Source organism: Mustela nigripes, chromosome 2, assembly GCF_022355385.1.
Source record: "Mustela nigripes isolate SB6536 chromosome 2, MUSNIG.SB6536, whole genome shotgun sequence".
Taxonomy (NCBI): Eukaryota; Metazoa; Chordata; class Mammalia; order Carnivora; family Mustelidae; genus Mustela; species Mustela nigripes.
Window position 1 is genome coordinate 46,606,455 of NC_081558.1, and position 19,653 is coordinate 46,626,107.

The window sequence follows — 19,653 nt, forward strand, 5'->3', positions numbered from 1 at the left end:
GTATCCATTTGTTCCTTGGCCCAACATTTTACTGAATGCAGTGGGGACAGAATGATGAATAAGGCAGGTTCGTCCTGCCCTTGTGAAACTTTCAGTGCAGTAAAGTTGAATTGGGAGAATAGTTAAAATACTGGACTGTTTTGTATTCCCCTTTCAACACCTCTTTTTAAATCTTAACTCCCTTACTAGGGGATTAACACTCTGCCTTTTCTTTTTTAATCATGTTGTCTTTTCTTTTGAAATTTTTATTCCTCTTTCTCTTCTTTTCAAAAGAAGGCAATATATGAATGATCAACACTTAAATTTTTCATACTTGTAACTTAAATAACTCTCCCCTTGATTCTTCCCATATAAAGTTGCATTTATATATGATGGATGAATAAAGAATTTTGTTTAAAAATGTCAGATTATTGATTATTTGTGGTTTTTGGTCATTGAAATAGGTTTGAAGAGCTCAAATTCTGTGAGAGAAGGGACTATTTTTGTCTCATTCATTGCTACACCACCAGCTGGTGGATGGTGGTAAGAGGGTGAAATGGATTGTTGGCATTCTGAAGGACAGAGAGCCGTTGAGTCTGGCTAAATACCCAGCAAACGCCTTCTTCTTCCTGGGCATGCGGCTGAAGTACATTTTTTAGCTCCTTGTAGCATGGTGAGATCAGGTGATGGGTGATCACTGATGACTGGTGATACAGGATTTGTGTTGCTCTCAAGCCAGTACAGTTAAGAGCAGGTGTGCCTTCTCAGGCTCTCTTCCCTAGAACCTTCTCCTTCAAGTGGAAGTGGGAGACCCAGGGCCAGTGAGACATGTCTTTGGGTGTCTGCCCAGTAGCAGAATTGCTGGATTACACGTTACAGGCTGTGTGTAGCTACAGAACTTGACTCAACCCTAGTAGCCACGCTAGTCTGTGTACCCATCACCATTGCAGAAGGGTTTTGTATCCCTGCTGATCTGTGATATTATCCAGCTTGCTGCCTTTTGTCACTTCTTTGCAGAGTGGTAACTCAGTAGGAACTGAGATGCCTTTGACTACAAAAAGGTTGTTAAAAAAGTTAAACATTTTCACTGATTGGTACACATTCTTTAAAAAGTGAAATATGGGGGGTTGGGAATAAACATCGTAGATATGGGGCTTTCTTTGGTGGGTGATGAAAGTGTTTTGGAACTAGGTAGAGGTAGTGGTTGTCCAACCTTGTACTAAATGCTACTGCACCATTTACCTTAAAATGGTTTATTTTTATGTTATGTGAATTTTGCCTCAAAGAAGTTCAAATATTGATAAAATGCAGAATAAAAATAACAGTCCTATGTCTGACGCCTCCTGCCTCCCACTTTCCAGAGGCAACAATTTAGAATATTTTAACATTTTCTACTGGCATTTACCCCTGTATTTCTAGATGATGTGTATCTCTTGATGTCTGTAGATGAACCTATTATAAATATCTTCTGCTGACTTCCTGTTATTATAGATGAGCCTGCCTTTCCGACACTCCGGGCTCCTCTTCCGTCCTCCCATTAGAGTTGTACCACTTCTTTTTGGCTAGACAAATAATATTCAGTCTCGGGTTTTTATGACTACGTAAATATTGTTCACTGTTGAGCTACCAACATACCGGATTTTAATGTGCAGCTTTCCTGTGGAGTTAGCAATAATCTCATTTTTCTTTGTTTACATAACATTTTCATAGCATGTGCTGAGTCTTCTCTGCCTCTGGAAGCTTCAGTATGTTTCCATGTGGCAGGGGGATGGAATCCCCGGTCGTTCCTGCTTCTCATGCTCAGCCCCTGGAGCCCTTTGTCCTTGCTCCGGGTTGGGCAGTGATGTGCCCCGCACAGTGTCATCCTGGGTTCCCGAGCTCTTCCAGGGTTCCACTGGGAAAATTGGCTTCCTTCTCCCTGGTCCCCGTCTGCAGACACTCAGGCTTCACTTCTCCCTACTTGGGAAGATTGAACTGAGTTTCATAGAGGATGGATTTGGGTTTTTCTGTTTTCTTTTGGGAGGAAGGAAAGGGGGAGGAGTGGTCTTTTTTCTGCCCTCCCTAGTCACAGGTGGGTAGCTAGATTCTCTTTGTAATGCTGACTTCCTTGACGTTTCTCCTCTTGAGCATCCCCATCCTTCTTCGCTGCGCCCCCACCCACCCCGCACCCTCACTCCTGAAATAACTACTGTATTTCCAACCTGCTAGTTGATGGATGGCTTACTCAACATTTCAGCTTGGATGTTTCATAGGCATCTCAAACGAAGCATAGTTAAAATTACTGATTTCTACTTTTCTCCCCCAATTCACTCCTCCCTTAGCCTTTCCTTTCTTAGTAGGCACCAACACCAAAAATCAAGGTTCCCTTCCGAGGTTCTTTGTTTAAAGCCCTTTGGTAGCTTCTCACTGCTTTTAAAATAAGAATTCCCTGCCTCACCAGGGTCTACACCCCCTGGGTGAAGCAGTGTCTGCTTGCTTCTCTGGCCATATCTCGTAAGTCACCCTGTTGCCCATTACCTTCTGGGCCATTCTTTCATTCTTTCTTTCTTTCCTTTTTTTTTTTTTTTTTTAAACCTTTTCAAAATTTCTTTCACTTAAGGGCCTTTGGACTTGCTAGTCCTTTTGGCTGGAAAGCTTTGCCTTCGGATGTTTATCAAGGTGGCTCCCTCACACCCTTCAGCCGTCTGTCAAATGCCACTGTCCTGGAGGGGCCCATCCTGACGACCCCGTGTAAACGCCACATCTCCGCCGCATCTCCGCAGTGGCCACACTGTGGCAGTATAGAATTCATTCCTCCACAGTACTTTTGACTTTAATGCCATTCAACTTGTGTCTTGAGTTTTTTGCTGTCGTTAAGAAACGTGTGAGCTGGTTTCAGCGTTGTATTCTCAGCACCCTGTACTGCACCCAGCCCACAGTAGGCACGTTAGTGAATGGTAACTGAGTCAGTGAAGAGATTCCCAGGGCCTTAGACTTGGAGGTGTCTTGAGAAGACATACCTGTCATCACTTGGGGAGTTATAGAGACGACAGCACAACGTAGTCACTAACTTAGCAACTATCGCTGCGCTCCTTTGGGACTTCTAGGCCCTGGTTTATGAGTGCATGCCAAACAGACAAAATGTCTGCACTCAGGAACCCATTGTTCTAGAGTTCAAAATTCTACGGATGTGGGTGGAAAATGGTATGGAGGGAGTGGGCTTTTGGCTGTTCTTCTGGCAGCCTTTATTATCCCTAAGGTGTTACCCCCCAACCCCCCACAGAGGGCTTCTTTGCTTTCACCCCCAGGGACCCGGTCGCAGAGGACTCCATGAACACCTGTGGCTCCTCTTGACTTCTCCTTCTTTCTGTTTTGTTTTTGTTTCTCAATGTGGGGCTTGAACTCATGACCTGAGATCATGGCCACGATCAGGAACCTGACACTTAACCACCTGAGCCACCCAAGTGCCCCCATGACTTCCTCTTTTAATTGTGCACCACAAATGCTCATTTCACAGTTAATGCATCTTCAAGCATTTGACCCTTCTCCTTCCAGCCAAGCTCTGGGATGCCGTTTAAACCACAGAAGATCTCGCATGGCCTGTTGAATTTGGGTTCCAGCCCACTCAGCCCTTCAGCACCTAACCCAACCCTCTATTCAGCTGACAACTTCTGTGTTAGCCCAGTATGGCATCTGTGAAAGCTTAGGAATATTCAGGAGTAATTTTTTGAAAGCTTAGTTTAGTTTATTCTTCAAAGGCCTAAAATAACATTTGTCACATAAGGTATTCTTTGTGGCATTTCTTTGGGGTGAGATCAGATCACTGTGTATGTGCACATGCGCGCACGTGTGTGTGTGTATATATACACACACACGTGCACGCACACACACATGCATACACACACACGTACTTCTTTCTCTCAAATATGTATTATATATATTCTCCTACTGGATTTCCTGTATTTGTGTATTCTGTACTTAGCACAGTATTAGAATCCAACGGAACTTCAATTTTGCCCTGCTGTGCCATCCACATAGAAAAGGGCAATGTGGAGCCGCTGACTTGCAGAATTTTGGAAGGCTAGTTTAACATCACATTTGAATTGCTTAATTTAATTTTCTCTTTGAATCAGTTGCTAAGCAACTGGGAAGACAGGACAAAATCAGCAAGGCTAATTTGGTTCTGTTACTAGTTTGTTAGCATCTCTTATATTTACATAGCTGGTTGGTTGTAAATATGCTTCACCCAATGCAGTGCTTTGTTTTGTCCAAGGAAAGTAGTCAGTGTGGAAGTTACGGCAAGGCTTTGGTTGGATTGTTAGTACTTAAATTGACACTCTCATCCTAGATGAAGGTGAAGTCACCTGAAGTTTTGAGCCTGTGTTGTGGCCCATTTATTTAAGTGGGGCGTTGGACTTGGCTGTCCCATGAACACTTGTCGGATGGTACTTTCCATTGCATGTTAATCCCTTGGCATTATGATTCCAGCCTGATTGTTCCTAGAACCAACTTAAATTCTTTTGTTTGCAATTCATACCATGTAGCTATTATCATATGAAGTGGGTTGGAGGAAAAAATGCAGACCATTTTACTCTTACTATTGATGAAGTTTGAAATTGTTCACCCTATTTGGCCCATAAAGTGAGTTCTGTGTCAAATATTAATACTGATGGCATTCATGTTTTGAATGTCCTTTCAGTCACATGATTATCAAGGATGTCACCCTTGTCCAGCCCACCTCTGTCCACCACCAAAGCTGGGACCTTTAAAGGTGACCAGTGGTCTCACGGTTGTGTGTTCTTGTTCATGGTGTAAATAGTGTGTGGGGGGGGGATTCACATAGGTGAAACTGGTGGGGATAGTGTTTTAATGATGTCATTAAGTTGCCACTAATACAGTAAATGACAGTGACCTGTGGCTTTCATAAGAGTTGAGGATAAAAGCTCTATCTTTTAATAGGTTACCTGAGGTGTCCTTTGTTTTCTATCTAGATGGCATCTTTCCTATGCCCTAATGATTACTTTGAGTAATGGGTTAAGGATTATGTTCTTGATAAGGGTGGATATCTATGCTTTCATATTTACTTTGTAACTGCTTGTGATTAGGTAGAAATATTTAGTGAAGAAGATGATTATGGAAAGGGGGGAAGTACTTTTTAGTTTTACAATTAAATGATCTTTTTTGTTTGTTTGTTTCCTGAACAGTGTCAAGTGATTGTGCAGTACTTTGTAAAAATTCACTGATCCTAACTAGAAGAGACAGTGACTGGAATTAGAGCAAAGCCATTGTGTCTACCTACTTGATAGCAAATGAATTTTTGTTGCTTTGAGAGAGTTATTTGGTGTAAACTATAATTAGGTATTTTCCTATTTGAGGTCCTTTAAGAGAATCTGTTAAAGTGAACAGATAAGAATAAGTGTGTGGTTATTAGATTGAATATCCTTGAGACGTTTGTTCTGAAATATTTTAGGGTATACTTTTTCCAAACCTAGGTTTTCATCCCAGAGTAACTAATCTTACTCTATAAATACTTAACCTCTTGAAAACCTAATTATGTCAAAATGTAAACTTCTCAAGGAATAGTGTCAATTTTTGTGCTAGTTTTTTAGAGTATCTATTTCTAAACTTTTTTGGTGGCATGTCCCTATCAAAAATTTGACAAGTATACTCCTAAACTATGTCTATGTATATATTTGAAAGTTCTGAATATCTGTTACTATACTAATATATTGTATATATTATAAAAACAAGCAGGAAAGTGAACATTGATGAAAATATTAAGATTAAACAGTATAGTATCCTGTCTATCAGGATTATCCTATTATGATTATCCTGTTGGGAGGCCCAGAGGTGCTATAGGATTAGGCTCATCATTAGAGACAATGCTTTAAATGGTTTTATTAGGCTTATTATCTAGGCGATTTCAAATTTCCTTTTTTTTTGGATCATCATTATTTTCCCCGTCTAGTGGCTCACAAAGGGAATGCAACAAGAGTTGATTGTGCCTTTTTCTTACTTGCTCAGTTTGCATTACCATTATCTTTGCTGGTTGGACTTCTTTGGAGAAATACTTTGAAGCCAATAGTCTGTTGTGTGAGGGCCAGTTCTACCTACTCTCTAAGACAGTATATGAAGTTGTATGAGTCCAGGCACACCCACATGGAAGCACATCGTGACGCACTGACACTGAGGGGAAAGGGCTTGTGCTGTTTTGCTGTTTCTCTCCAAGCCCCAGATATTTTATTCCTGCCCCCAAGAATCATTTTGTATATGGTGCTCAAGAGACCGCTGCACTAGGAGGTCCCTATAAAAAAGCTTCTCTAGTGTTTATTTCTAAGTAGATTCCATGCCCAGTGTAGAGCCCAACATAGAGCATGAACTCACAACTCTTGAGATCAAGACCGAGACAACATTTAATGAATTGACTGACTTTCTGAAAGCCTCAGTTTCCTCACCTGGCACTTCACATTGTGGTGGCATAGATTAAAGGTCAGAGGAGAAGTTCCTAAAAGGGCCTTGTAAGTTTATATTTAAGAGAATGTTTTTTCATAGGTTGCATGCGTATACTTCCTCAAAAACATTCTTATTTGTTTCACTTCTAGATTGCCTCTTTAAGCTATGTCCCATGAATCGCTACTCTGCCCAGAAGCAGTTCTGGAAAGCTGCCAAGCCAGGGGCCAACAGCACAACAGATGCCGTATTGCTCAACAAATTGCACGTACGTATTGCGAGGGACCTATCTGTGACAAGGGTCTTAGGAACGCCCACTTGGATTGTGTCTGAGTGAAATGGATTAGCTTTGCAACCCTCCAGCTCTGGGCACAGGCTTTCCTATGTTCTTTGATAAAGGGGTAAAAGGGAGCTGACTCTAAGGAGAGATGGGTCAGAGACACCCTTGAGATCATAGTCCCCCTGGGATCCCTTGAGAGGCACTGTTTTCTTAGGCATTCCGTTTTGGGGATAACTCTAGCTACAGTGCTGGTTATGAGCACAGGCTCTGGAAGCAAACTCACTCAGTGCTGATCTTGGGAAGGTTAATCAGTCCTTTGGAGCCTTTGTTACCTGCTTATAAAATGGGAATAGGAATAATATCCACATCAAGAGATTATTGTGAGAATTCTATGAAATGACACATGAAAGGCACATGAACAGTGCCTGCAACATACAATAAGTGCTTAATAAATTTTATCACTGTTTTATCTTGACTGCTGGTTGGCATATAAGCTTATTCCACTGCTGATGTGCTCTGTGACCAGGAGCAAGTTTTTGAGCCTCTCGGAGTGTATTTCTCTGTCTGTAAAACAGTGACATCGTTTTCTAGTGTCCAGTATCTAGATGACCTGATTCTTCTGTGAGGCTAATTTGTGTGGAACTACTTGGAGATGTTTAGAAGAAGGACATGACATACACCCAATGTAGTAGTATTAAAATTGCAACCCATTCACTGTCCCCCTTTCTTGCTTTATTTTTCTCAGTGTCATTTATCATAATCTTTCTAATGTATTTTACCAGCTGGCTACCCCCCACTCATGTCAACGGACTACTTGCAGGCACAGATTTGTGTCAGGTTTGTACACTGCTGTGTCTCTCATGCCTACAAGACATGGTAGGCACTCAGATACTTGCTACCGGAATGAAAAACAAAGGTCTCTCTTGAGACTTAGTGATAATAGTTAAAGACACAGTGTATCTGTGAGCCCCATGGAGCTTACTCGGTCATCTGTCACACTGACTCCCCTTGAGTAATAGGCGGCAAAGTCACGACCAGCCGCATTTGGTAAAGGAAGGCTCACATGGAGGGCCTTATTGATCCCGTGCACACCGTGTTGGATGGGGGTTAGGTGCTCTAGTCTGATGAAAAGACCTGGTTCCTAACCTCAGGGAGCTTGTGCAGGGTGAGAACACACCGGCAGTCACTGCCATTGCACTTACAATGAAATCCAGATGTTGTCCTTGCTGGATCTTGCTTTCATCTCTGAGCCTTTTGATCTGCACGTACTCTGCTGCAGTAGCTTTATCTCATTTCATTTTTTTGAGCACCATAGTCTCTTAACAATTTTGCTACCTTTGTGTGCTTTCAGTTTGTCAGTTTAGAACATTCTTCTCCTGATTCTTCCTAAGTGAAGACTTTTGCCGCCTTCATATCTCTGTTGAAGCGTTATCTTAGCGAGGTCTCTCCTCATCTCCTTATCTCAGTGATGCCCTGCTGGCTTTCCTCCACTGCAGCACAGTCTCTGTTTTTCTCAGCACTGATGAGAGTCTGCAATTATATTTAGTACTTCCCTTAATTATCCTCTTTCATCATTAGGATGGCAGCCCCACAAGATGAAAAGGAATGGCTGGCTTGATCACCACTGTGTGCCCCCTGCCTGTGATAGTATCTGGCACATAGTAGATGCTCAAGAAATATTTGTTGATTGAAGGAGCACTGTGCTAGGTAATCAGGATAAAACTGACAGTGTCTGAACCCTCTGGGAGCTCAAGAGTTAATAAGGAATAAAGAGGTGGTGACAAGACGGTATGGCAAGTACTATTACAGGTGATCCTAAAAGCACCTGGGAGGTTGCGGGAATACCTAGAAGGAGCACCCAAATCCATCTCTGTGAATAAGTATGAGTAGTCAGGGAGGGCTTCCTGGAGGAAAAAGAAGTGCCAAGCCTCCGTCTGAGGCATCTGTGGGAGTCAGAGGTTAGGAGAAGAAGAGAGAACAGAAACAAATAGGTTGCTTTGAATACTTCAGGAACTGTGTCATTATTTTCATGATTTTAGGGCAGTCATTCTCAACCTCAGTAGACTCCCTCTTAGTAGAAAATACTGTGTAACTCTATAAACAGGAAATAACATTCGTACATCATACAACCTCTGAAGACACCACATTTTTAAAAAATGAATTATAAAGAAGAAATAAGAGGAAAGTAATAAATCTTATAATTGTATGCTTTAGTTAATGCTTGGGCAGGATTACTCAAGGGGATTTAAGGAAGTAAATGCTCGCTCATATTTGTATAAACTCTGAATGAGGCATCCAAAGACTATGACTCAGGTAGGTGTGTAGTACTGCCACTAAAAAGCAATTTTTTTTGTAAGTAATTTTCCAAAATGGGCAGCAGATCTTGTTAGTGTTACAAAGAATGCAAAGTACATTCCTTCCCTTATTAAACAGCACTTGCATTTTAGGTAAATGTGTTAGTGGTAACTAAACCCTATCAAACTATGCTTTGTGTTGATACGCTAAGTGGAGTTAGGAGCTAGACCCAGAAATTGCAGACAGCCTGTTAATCCATGTAAATGTCAGACATGCAACTATACAGGATGAATGATGTTTTGTCCTTAGACGGGATTGTACCACACATCTCGGGGAATCCAGCATCCCTGGCTTCTGTGCACTGAATATCAGTAGCAACCCCCACCTCCCCCAACCATTGTGATGACCCAGGATCCTCCTGACATTTATGCTGGGACTGTGGCAATCTAGTTGAATGGGTTGGGCAAGACTGTTTAATTTTGCACATCTCTCTCAGTAGCTATTGAGTGCTTATGCCTATGGGGTTATCTTGGAAGAAGTACATCTTTAGTAGTTTGACTTTTCTTTTTCTGATAGGAAAGTCATTCAGTTCTATCAGATCTTATTAGTACCTCTCAAAAACCTTCCTTTTCCTATGCTTTTTACAGCAGAAGTTGGAAATTCAGATTCCTCTTGACAATGCAGGAAGCTAACTGGAATAAAAGGAACTTGGTGGGCCTGGTTGCTAAGTTGAGTGTGCATGTATGGGTCCAGAGCAGGGCAGTTCCGTGCCACTGCTGTTGGTGTGTGGGAACATGGGCCCAGAGCTGCTGCCACATCTTATACTTTTTCAAGAGAAGCTAAAAATTCATGCTTTCTATCTAATATCTCAATTTTTCAAGAGACGTTGGCACCTAATTCAATTAAAGTTTAAAGCACCCATTCAGTACAATAATGTCTCAAGCTGGATGGGGTTCTTTAGCCACCCGTTTGCAACCTGTAATGAACTGTCATTTTTTCTTTCAATGAAAGTTCCTTTCAGGGCTCCTTCTCATGAATGAACTGTGAAAAAAACTGCATAGTTGAACAAAAATGCAATCTTGAAGGTGATCAAGAACTCTGAACACATTTGAAAAGAAAGAAAGAAAGCAAAAGAAAGAAAATGAAATAGCTCTTTCATGCTGTTGGTTCTTTAAAACATTTTTTAAAAAGGAAACTAGTACTTTCCCCCTATTTAGGGTTGCTGATGTGACTTGGAGGTTGACTTCGTGCATTTCCTACTTTGCTGCTTATTTGGACTTTTTTTCCCCTCTAGTGTCTGGAAGTCGTGTACGTGTTTTAGTACAGTCATTAAAATGTTGTATTTTGGGCAGCTGCTTACTTTTCGGGGTTGATGGCAAGTCTCCAGTGGGTTTTCATTTTTATTTTTGTCAACTACTGTGCAGCACCCCAATCAAAGGTCAGATTATTTTAAATTAATGCCATTTAAGGAATTAGTTGTCTAGACCACTTGACTTCCTTTTCACTAGGATAAGCAACATATAAACAGCGTTCTGAGGGAGAATGACATCTAGTGGCTGGTTACTGTGTGTTCATTCCCTCCGCAGGACTAATTGGATTGTGACTCTTCTTGTCATGATTTATCAAAAGTCTTTTGGCAAAATGAGCTTTTCCCACCCACAAATCAAATAATGTGTTCAAAGGCTTTGACTACTGTTTGCCAACAGCATTTTGACCTGTTCTGTTTTGGTTCTGAGAAACTTGTCAATTACAATAAGTCATAGTCTTGACAAACTAGGAAAAGCCAGAGGAGTGACGAGTCTCTTGTCTCCCGAAGCTTGGGTCCTATATTGCTTGTTTTCAGAAACCTTAACTCCATATTGTATTATACATTGTAGAGCTTGTTGACCTTAAATAACCTTTCCCCATGTTCCAGTGACCTTTCTATAGTAACTGAAGAATGGTTTCTCTATTTTTCTGACATAAGCTAACAGGTGGCTACGATAAGATTGACCTTCATGTCACTTAGGGAGCATGGTAATATCCAGGGTGAACCATGGTGATAGAGACCATAGCATTAAGTGTGATTTTTTTCCTGGGAAATTCAACCCAGTGTTTAAGAGAGAAGAGCAACAGGTGTTTAAATTACAAGGTTTTAAATTTTGAAAACATAACACACTTAAGATGAATTTTAAAAATCCAGGCTGTCACAGAGGTATGATGAGGTTTTTGAAGAAATAATACACATGAGTATTACAGAAAAAGAATTTCAAAATATATGAGTAAGAAAAAGAAAAAAAATACAATCCCTAAATCTTACTCCTCAAATATAGCCTTGGTTTATATTTGGCACCCCCCACCGCTGTATATTCCTGTATTTCTACATTTTGAAGTATCAATGGGAACATACGGCTGTCTTCTCTTTCTTTAACTCACTTTTTTTCACTTAATATAAGAATAAGAATCTTTTATTTTCCTGTTTAGTGGCCACATGGCCACTTCCTCTGTTATATGTCAACACTGTGTTTTACATAGTCCTTGTGGGGTGGGCGGTATTCACAATCTTGGCAGTTTTTACAGGACTGAAACTAGCTGTTATGGACCTGTTTGTATGCAAGATTATCTTTTTAGGAGAAATTTCTGTAAACAAAATCGCCAAATCGAAGTGGCGCCCATTGAAAATCCTTGAGAGATATGGCCAGATAATCCTTCAGAAAGATTTGTCAGTTCACCGTTTCACAGCATGGGCCATTCCTTAGAATGTACTTGAGGGATTGAACAGACCAAGTTGTGTTCTGTTCAAGGCCAAAACAACCTCAATCAGAGGGCCCAGGCGTAGTTAGTACCTGACTCCCTTTTTATCGATCTGTGCCTCACCTATTGAAACACAAAGGTCATGAAGATGGTTTTGTCTAAGGCTGGAATTTGGCTTTGTAGAGGAAGTTATCTAAGGAACAATGGGTGAATTCAAGTGAACACATTTGGCATTTATGTATTTAGTAAAAAGTAAAATGAATTGGAGAGTTTTCTCCTTAAGCAAAGTATGCTTATCCTTATAGGAAAAGTGAAGTCTTCAAATAGTCCATGAGGTTGATGCATTGAATGTTCTTATATATAATTATATAGGCTTGGTTATCATTAAACCTTTCAACGGTATTTCCGATGAGACAGTCAGCATTTTAAGAGAGGTTCTTGGGTATTTGTTCTCTAATATTTTCTAATTTTACCTTTTATATCTTTTTAAACAAATACTCTTTAATATGTAGAGCTGGTGGCATTTAATTTTTAATACGGACTATATGCCTTCTTGATGACTGACTTGATGTTTCTTTTTAGACATGCCAGCAAACGCTGAGTTGCCACATCTGTACTTCATCTAAGTGTAGGTAGGAACTTAATATTTTAGATGAGTGCTTCTTAAATGGAGGCCACTGGAAATTGAGAGTAAGAGGAGTGCCCATGAGAGTTTTTTCTCTTAAACTGTAACCTTTATATCATTTATTTATGTATTTATTTATTTTTTAAGATTTATTTATTTTAAAGAGAGGCAAAGGAAGAGGGACAGAGAGAATCTCAAGCAGACTCCTGGCTGAGCACAGAGCCTGACACCGGGCTCAGTCTCACAATCCTGAGATTGTGACCTGAGCTAAAATCAAGAGCCAGTGGCTTAACTGACAGCCACCTAGGTGCCTTTATATCATTAAGTTCAAGAAACACTGCCTTGTGAATTACTAAAGATGAGTCCTTTCAGTAGGAGGTTTTGAGTATAGGAAAAACTGTATTTATTGGAAAACGTTGTGTCTTATTTTATTGAATGTATGATTTTTCCCACTTGGACATTTTTTTCTTTCTTGAATGTTCTGTCCATATTAACAGAGACAGCGACTTAGCAGAAAGAACAAATGCCTCTCTAAGAAGTCTAAACCTTCCTTCCAAGTGCATTCAGTCCAGTGCTGTGTTTGGGAGACTACCTGTAGAATGTGTGGGGTACTCATAGATCTCTGGAGGGGTGCAGCCCAGGCAGGAAACGAGGGAGAACAGAAGGTGGGAGGAAATGTAGGGAGGTTGTGGATAGAGGGGAAGGAAGAGCTAAGCTCGGTGCTGAGGGCAGTTCAGATGCCTGGGACGGTCATGTTGTCCGTCCTGGTATTATTTCTGGATGTGTCTTGAACCCAGTGGATTTTTATCCTTGGGTAACTGAGAGAAGCCGACTGGTACCCGATTCCAGGAGAAAGAGGGAGGGACGTCTCTGAACAGACCATTGTTTTACAGGGCTGAGACAGATGGGAGAGACTTAACAGTGATCGGCACCATCAGAGGCAGGTCATTTCATCCTGTAACGTGGTTTCTTTTTGGTTTAGGATTGCTTTCTGCAACTTATTTTTGTCAGAAGATGTACCTTCCTAAAAATACCTACACTGAAGGTAGAGATGGAGCAGATGCTGAATTTGAAGGAAATGGAAATATTTTTTTACCACCCAGACACCCAGTTCACCAGTGGAAGTTCTCATCATTAGAACACTAGAACATTTCTTAACTTTCGTGATGTGGTATAATAGTGTTAGAATTTATTGAATGCCTATTATATATCAGGCATACTTTTTCTCTGATCTCCCGTGCATTGTCCCCATTTTGTGAACAAGAATGCTGAGTTGCGCTTGGGAAGATTAAGTAACTTGGCCAAGATGGTAAAGCTGGTATGTGGTGGAACCAGGGCCAAACCCAGAATGTCCTATAAGAATAGAGACCGTTCTTAGGAAAGAGACCCATTTTCTCATTGGCATCTGGGGACATCTGGCCTCAAGGAGAGGGAAACTCTGGGAAGAAAACAATGGGAACTATTCTGAAACGCACAGCTGGTCACCAGGGTTTTATTATCCATCAGATTAGATACTGATTTCTTCCTGCTAATTTATTTCTGTTTGACCCAGTCTAGGTTTGGGGGACAGAGGTTGGAACAACAATGTCTTTATTGCCTAGAACAAAGCTAGTTCCCCTTCAGCTCTGTTATAATATGATAACAGTACTTTCTGAGGTGTACAAGTAAATGAATAAAAATGCCTGTTCCGGTTGATGGCCCTGGCAGACTCTTCTGGAACCCGGTCTTCAGTTTTCCCAGGTTCCCGAGCATGCCAAATTTGGACTAGTAATGACTGCTGGCCCCTTTTGTACCTATAGATTTGCAGTTAACCCAAATGTGGGTTTGAGGATTATCCCTGCTACTTAATAGATGTGATTTTTTAAAAAAATATCCAGCATCATTATATTTTATTTATTTTTGAATTGAAGCGTAGTTGGCACACAACGTTAAATTAGTTTCAGGTGTAAAAATAGTGACTGGGCACGTTCATAGGTTATTCTGTGCTCACCAGAAGTGGGGCTACCATCTGTCACCATATAACACTGTCACAGCATCGTTGACTCTCTTCGCTATGCAGTGCCTTTCATCCCCATGGCTTATTTATCCCGTAACTGGAAGCCTACGCCTCCCGCTCCACTGCCTCTTTGCCCCCTCCCTTCTAGCACCTACCAGTTTGTTGTCATTATATATTGGTCTGTTTCTGCTCTTTTGTTTGTCCATTTTTTTTAAACGTGGGTTTTGAACTCACGGTCCTGAGATTGTGACCTGAGCTGAGATCAAGAGTTGGATGCTTAGCTGAAGGAGCCACCCAGACACCCCTTGCTGGTTGATTTGTTTTGTTTTTTAGGTTCCACATGTAAGTGAAATCATTAGGTATTTGTCTTTGTCTGACTTCCTTCACTTAGCATAATACCCTCAGGTTCATCCATGTTGTCACAAATGGCAAGATTTCATTCTTTTAATGGCTGAGTAATACTCGTGTGTGTGTGTGTGTGTGTGTGTGTGTGTGTGCGCGCGCGCGCACGCGCGTGCTCACCTAGCACAGTACAGATGTGGGTTTTTTGTTTTAAGATTTTATCTATTTATTTGAGAGAGAGAGCGAGAGCGCATAAGCAGGGGGCAAAACAGGCAGAGGGCAAAGGAGAAGTAGGCTCCCCGTTGAGCAAGGAGCCCCATGCAGGACTTGATCCTAGGACCCTGAGATCATGACCTGAGCTAAAGTAAGACCTTAACCAACTGAGCCACCCAAGTACCCCAAAATAAGACATTATTAAACAAATTTTAAGTATACACAGAAGTAGATATTATTAACAATTTCCTTGTGTACCTACTATCCAACTAATTATAGTGTCGAGTAAACCTTTCAATCTCTGAGTCTATGTTTTTTCTTTTTAAAATGGCGATAACAACCCCCCCCTCAAGGAGCTACTATAAAAATTAAATAAATGGGGCACCAGGGTGGCTCAGAAGGTTAAAGCCTTCAGCTCAGGTCATGATCCCAGGGTCCTGGGATCGAGTCCCGCATCAGGCTCTCTGCTCAGTGAGGAGCCTGCTTCCCCCTCCCTATCTCTACCTGCCTCTGGGCGTATTTGTGATCTCTGTCAAATAAACAAATAAAATCTTTAAAAAATTTAAATAAATTTTAATAATGTCTAATAATAATAAACAGCATTCCATTAAAAGCTGCAGTGACCAGGCACTATGGTACATGAGTATAGGTACTATTTTTATCCTCATTTTACAAAAGTAGAAACTAAGGCTCAGGAATTACCCAGAACAGAGAACCAAAAGTCACCCAAAATCAGCATTTAAATTCAGTTTTATTTTATTCCAAAACCTTAAAAGAGGACTTTTACAAATCATAAAAGAGTTATGCAAATTTTCTCCCACCCCTACCCTATTTTCCTCAAAAATACATAAGCTTTTGACGTAATCTTAACCTAAGCAGATGTCCATGAATGGCTGAAAGAAAAGAAAACATTTTTAAAAAAGCCAAGAAGGGCAGAGTGGGATGGCTTCCTGAACCCCTTGCTCATTTTGCTTACGTATTTGCTTATTTCTGCATTTCTCGTATGAACTGGTGACATGGGTTTTGCATCACTGTGGAGAAACACAAGCCATTGTTGTCTCTTTGTGATCAGTCTTCCTTCTCCATGTACAGCATGCTGCAGACTTGGAAAAGAAACAGAATGAGACAGAAAACAGGAAATTGCTGGGGACCGTAATCCAGTATGGCAACGTGATCCAGGTAGGTCATGACCACTCTTCTCTTCTGGAGCTGGAGTGTTACAAAGAACAAAGCTGAAAAATAAACACATAAGATTGGGTTTGGACAGCTTTCTAACAGGGCTCCCATGGAGACAGCCGGTCTGGTGCAAAAGGTCTAGCATTTCTTCTTATATGGGTTGAATTCTTGGGCTTTTGAGTTGGCTCTCTCAGTGCAAGAAGCCACTACTCTACCCTCTGGTTGGTAATTTAAGTTCTGTGCAAATATTTGAAGTGGGAAGTTCCCTATCTGGAAATGAGCCTGACGGCTGCACTTTTGTTTCACTTGCCTTCCTTGAAAGTTCTCTCTATTGGGTAAAAATTGGCTTCCCTGTACCTTTTATCTGTTGGTTCAAGAGCTGGTCATGGGGCAATCACTGCAATTCAGTACCTTCAGGTAGAATATTTGTTGACAGGTTTCACGTCTTGTCTCATAGATTGTGAGGTTCACTTGTTTATCCCTTGTGCCTTTAAAGTTGGCATGGGGTTAAATCACACTTTAGGAAATAGCTATTGTGGGGTTTGCTAAGAAAATCTATCTGGGTCTTTCCTTGCAGAAAATAGTGTGAGAGGAGGTCCAGTGCTAAACGTAGCCTTTCCTTTTCTTCTTTTTAAAGATTTTATTTATGTATTTATTTTAGAGAGAGAGCTGGTGTCTGCATGAGTGGGGGTGGGCGGAGGGGAGGAGCAGAGGGGGAAGGAGAGGGAGGGGACAAATCTCAAGCAGACTCCCCACTGAGTTCGGAACCCAATCAGAGGCTCCATCTAGAGACCCTGATACTGACCTGAGCCAAAACCCAAGTCCAAGGCTTTACTGGCAGAGCCACCCAGATACCCCTGTAGCCTTTTTCTACTTACCTAGTTGCCGGGTCATTTTGATAGAGACACAAAGGGTAATATTTACTAACTTTTGAAGACCTGACCCATCTGGTTATCCTGCTCTATTATTTACCTTTTGGAAAGATAGCGCTTGCCATTTAAACTTGACTGGATACAAAGGAATTCTTTCCTGTTGTTATTTGTGAAGCAGTGATAATCCAGCGCATGAGAAAAGTAGAATTGCCACATTGGTAATAGCAACCTTTTATGTTTAAATGGGTTATTATTATTTGGCTTTTTGCAATAGTAAAGTAGCTTTAAAATCTGTGTGAAGATATGTCCTGCCAGTCCCCCTTGACCATCCTTTCAAGTTCTGTCCAACTGAGAAAGGACACAAGGGGCCAGGTGGGTCCAGAGTTCAATATCTGCTTTATTACTGGGTCAGTCCAGTGCCTTCAAATTCTGGACTCCCTCCTGTGGTTAGATCAGAGAATATGGCTTGAACTAAAGATGGAAGGTAGGCACAGGGGCTAAGAATATAAACTCTCCCATATATTCCAATTCAGATTTTGTGACTTAATAACTATGAGATTTGGGGTGAGAAATGTTCCCATGCCTCAGTTTGCTCACTAGCAAAAATGGGAATAATAATGGTACTAGTTTTCTAGAATGATTGAGAGGTACCTGTCCCAGAGTAGGCTCTGAATATATTTTAGCTGATATTACTTACTATTACTTCTTTGAACCCTGGATCTTGGGATCTGTCTCCATCTCTATGTAATGTCAGTTTATAAACCAACTGAGTCCAGCACCTGGACAGCTATGTGGAGGATTAGGGGCCACTCACCAGAGTAATGATGAGACTTAAGAGGGCATTGCCTACCCCTTGTGTATAATGACCAAGGCATGCCAGGGACTCACAAATCAGACTCATGATCCATGACCCATGACCCTAAAAGCATTGATAGAATGCTGTTGAATTGCTAGAAGAATGTGGACCTCCTAGGAATGTTCTAGAAAGTGTACCTATTGACATGTGAAAAAGGGATATTGGCAGTTGGCAATGCAGTTTCATACTGGTCTTAATATTTCTCCAGGATTTGGGCAATCTTTCATCTACCCTTCCATCTTCTCTTATAGCCTGTTAATTTGGGAGGCATTAATCAGTGCTTCCTGGTGTAGACCTACTATGAGACAAGTTGTTTCCTATTTAGATCTTTGGTTTTCCCAAGAATCAAGAATAAAGTACTTAGCAGTTGGAGGTGGAAATTTACAGCAGCCATGTTATTCCACATGAAATGACTACTCCTTATAGGGTCATCTCTTCAACTATTTCTTGTGCTCAAAAGTGCCTTCCCTCAGCTCCGTGTTCAGGTCAGCAGTGTTCGGATTGCAATTCCTCAGCTTCTTTACATGGGATTAGGCTCCTACTTGTTAAAAGATGGTATGCTCATCCTTGCTGATGGTGCACTTGACCTGAACAACTACCATCTTGTCCATGGCCATGTTGGGGGTGGGGAATAAAATATTTCTTCTTCCCTCTGCTTCTTCCTTTGCTCTTCCTTATTTTCCAATTATGCCCTGCCTCAGATACGTTGATGATTTTCTAACTTTAAAGTTAGCTCAGGGGTGGAAGGAATATTTGAAACATATTTTGTGACTGAAGACATCACAGAGATTCAGAGACCTGCTGGCACTCACCTTATTTCCTCTGGGTTTTCAGCTCCTGCATTTGAAAAGTAATAAATACCTAACTGTGAATAAGAGGCTTCCGGCTCTGCTGGAGAAGAACGCCATGAGAGTGACTTTGGACGAGGCGGGAAACGAAGGGTCCTGGTTTTATATTCAGCCGTTTTACAAGCTGCGATCCATCGGAGACAGCGTAAGTGCAAATTCGCAGCCTGGGGAGTGCCCCATGCCAAGTCTCCAGCCCTAACTGTATATACAAGTCAATGGGGAGAATTTTATAGTTGGAACCAGAGGCTCATCCTGGATGAAGAGAAGGGAGTCACTATGGAAACCAATGTTTGGGAAACAGGGAAATTTGGAGAGAAGTGTGACCTAAATACAGTAGCTGTGTTTTTCCTACTGAGTTTCTGAAAAAATTGGATGAATAGCCCATTACCTCAGTAACTTCACCATGAAAACAGCTATCCTATATAAATGTCCTGGGCAGTGTCCCTGTCATTCTAGATCACTTGTGGAATGGAAACGCCTCTCTATGTTGGAAATACAGTTAGTAGAGAAGGAGAAGAGAAGATAACTAGATACAGTAGGAAGGGAGAGTGGATTTTAGGATGATGCTTCAGTTGTTCCTTTATCAGTAAGCTGGCAGATTCTCCATCTCCTGTCAGTGACTGGGGTTGGTCCTCAGCTGGCTCCTCTGCTTGGGGGGTATAAAGCCACCAAAATCCTTGTCCGTGTGACTCAGAGCATTCTGGTAGTTGTCAGCTGCATTAGTACGTCATTATGTGGGCATCGACTTGACAACAAATATGTTTAAATGCTATTAAGCTGTTTTTCTGACCTTGTTAGGATTTGACAATAGTAGCTTCTTACTAACACAAAATGTGTTCCTTAAACAGTTTGAAATCTGGTCAAAATGCTCAGCTAGCTTTAATCTCAAACTGAGTTTTGCCGTTTTTCATATTGCTATTTCAGTTTGCAAGCTTTGGGCAGTGAAGTATTCATTTATATGCTGGGGTATGTATTAAGTTATACGCTGTATCCTAGAAGCAGGTAGAAA

General features: G+C 41.2%; 1 protein-coding gene across 1 annotated transcript in view; it reads left to right on the forward strand.

Moving 5' to 3' along the window:
- ITPR1 (inositol 1,4,5-trisphosphate receptor type 1) overlaps nucleotides 1–19,653 on the forward strand; it is a 327,611-nt gene that overhangs the window by 111,236 nt on the left and 196,722 nt on the right. Inside the window, exons 5-7 of the mRNA XM_059390201.1 lie at nucleotides 6,561–6,676; nucleotides 15,985–16,071; nucleotides 18,631–18,789. Of these exons, the coding sequence (XP_059246184.1) occupies nucleotides 6,561–6,676; nucleotides 15,985–16,071; nucleotides 18,631–18,789 (362 nt within the window). The remainder of the gene's footprint in view (nucleotides 1–6,560; nucleotides 6,677–15,984; nucleotides 16,072–18,630; nucleotides 18,790–19,653) is intronic.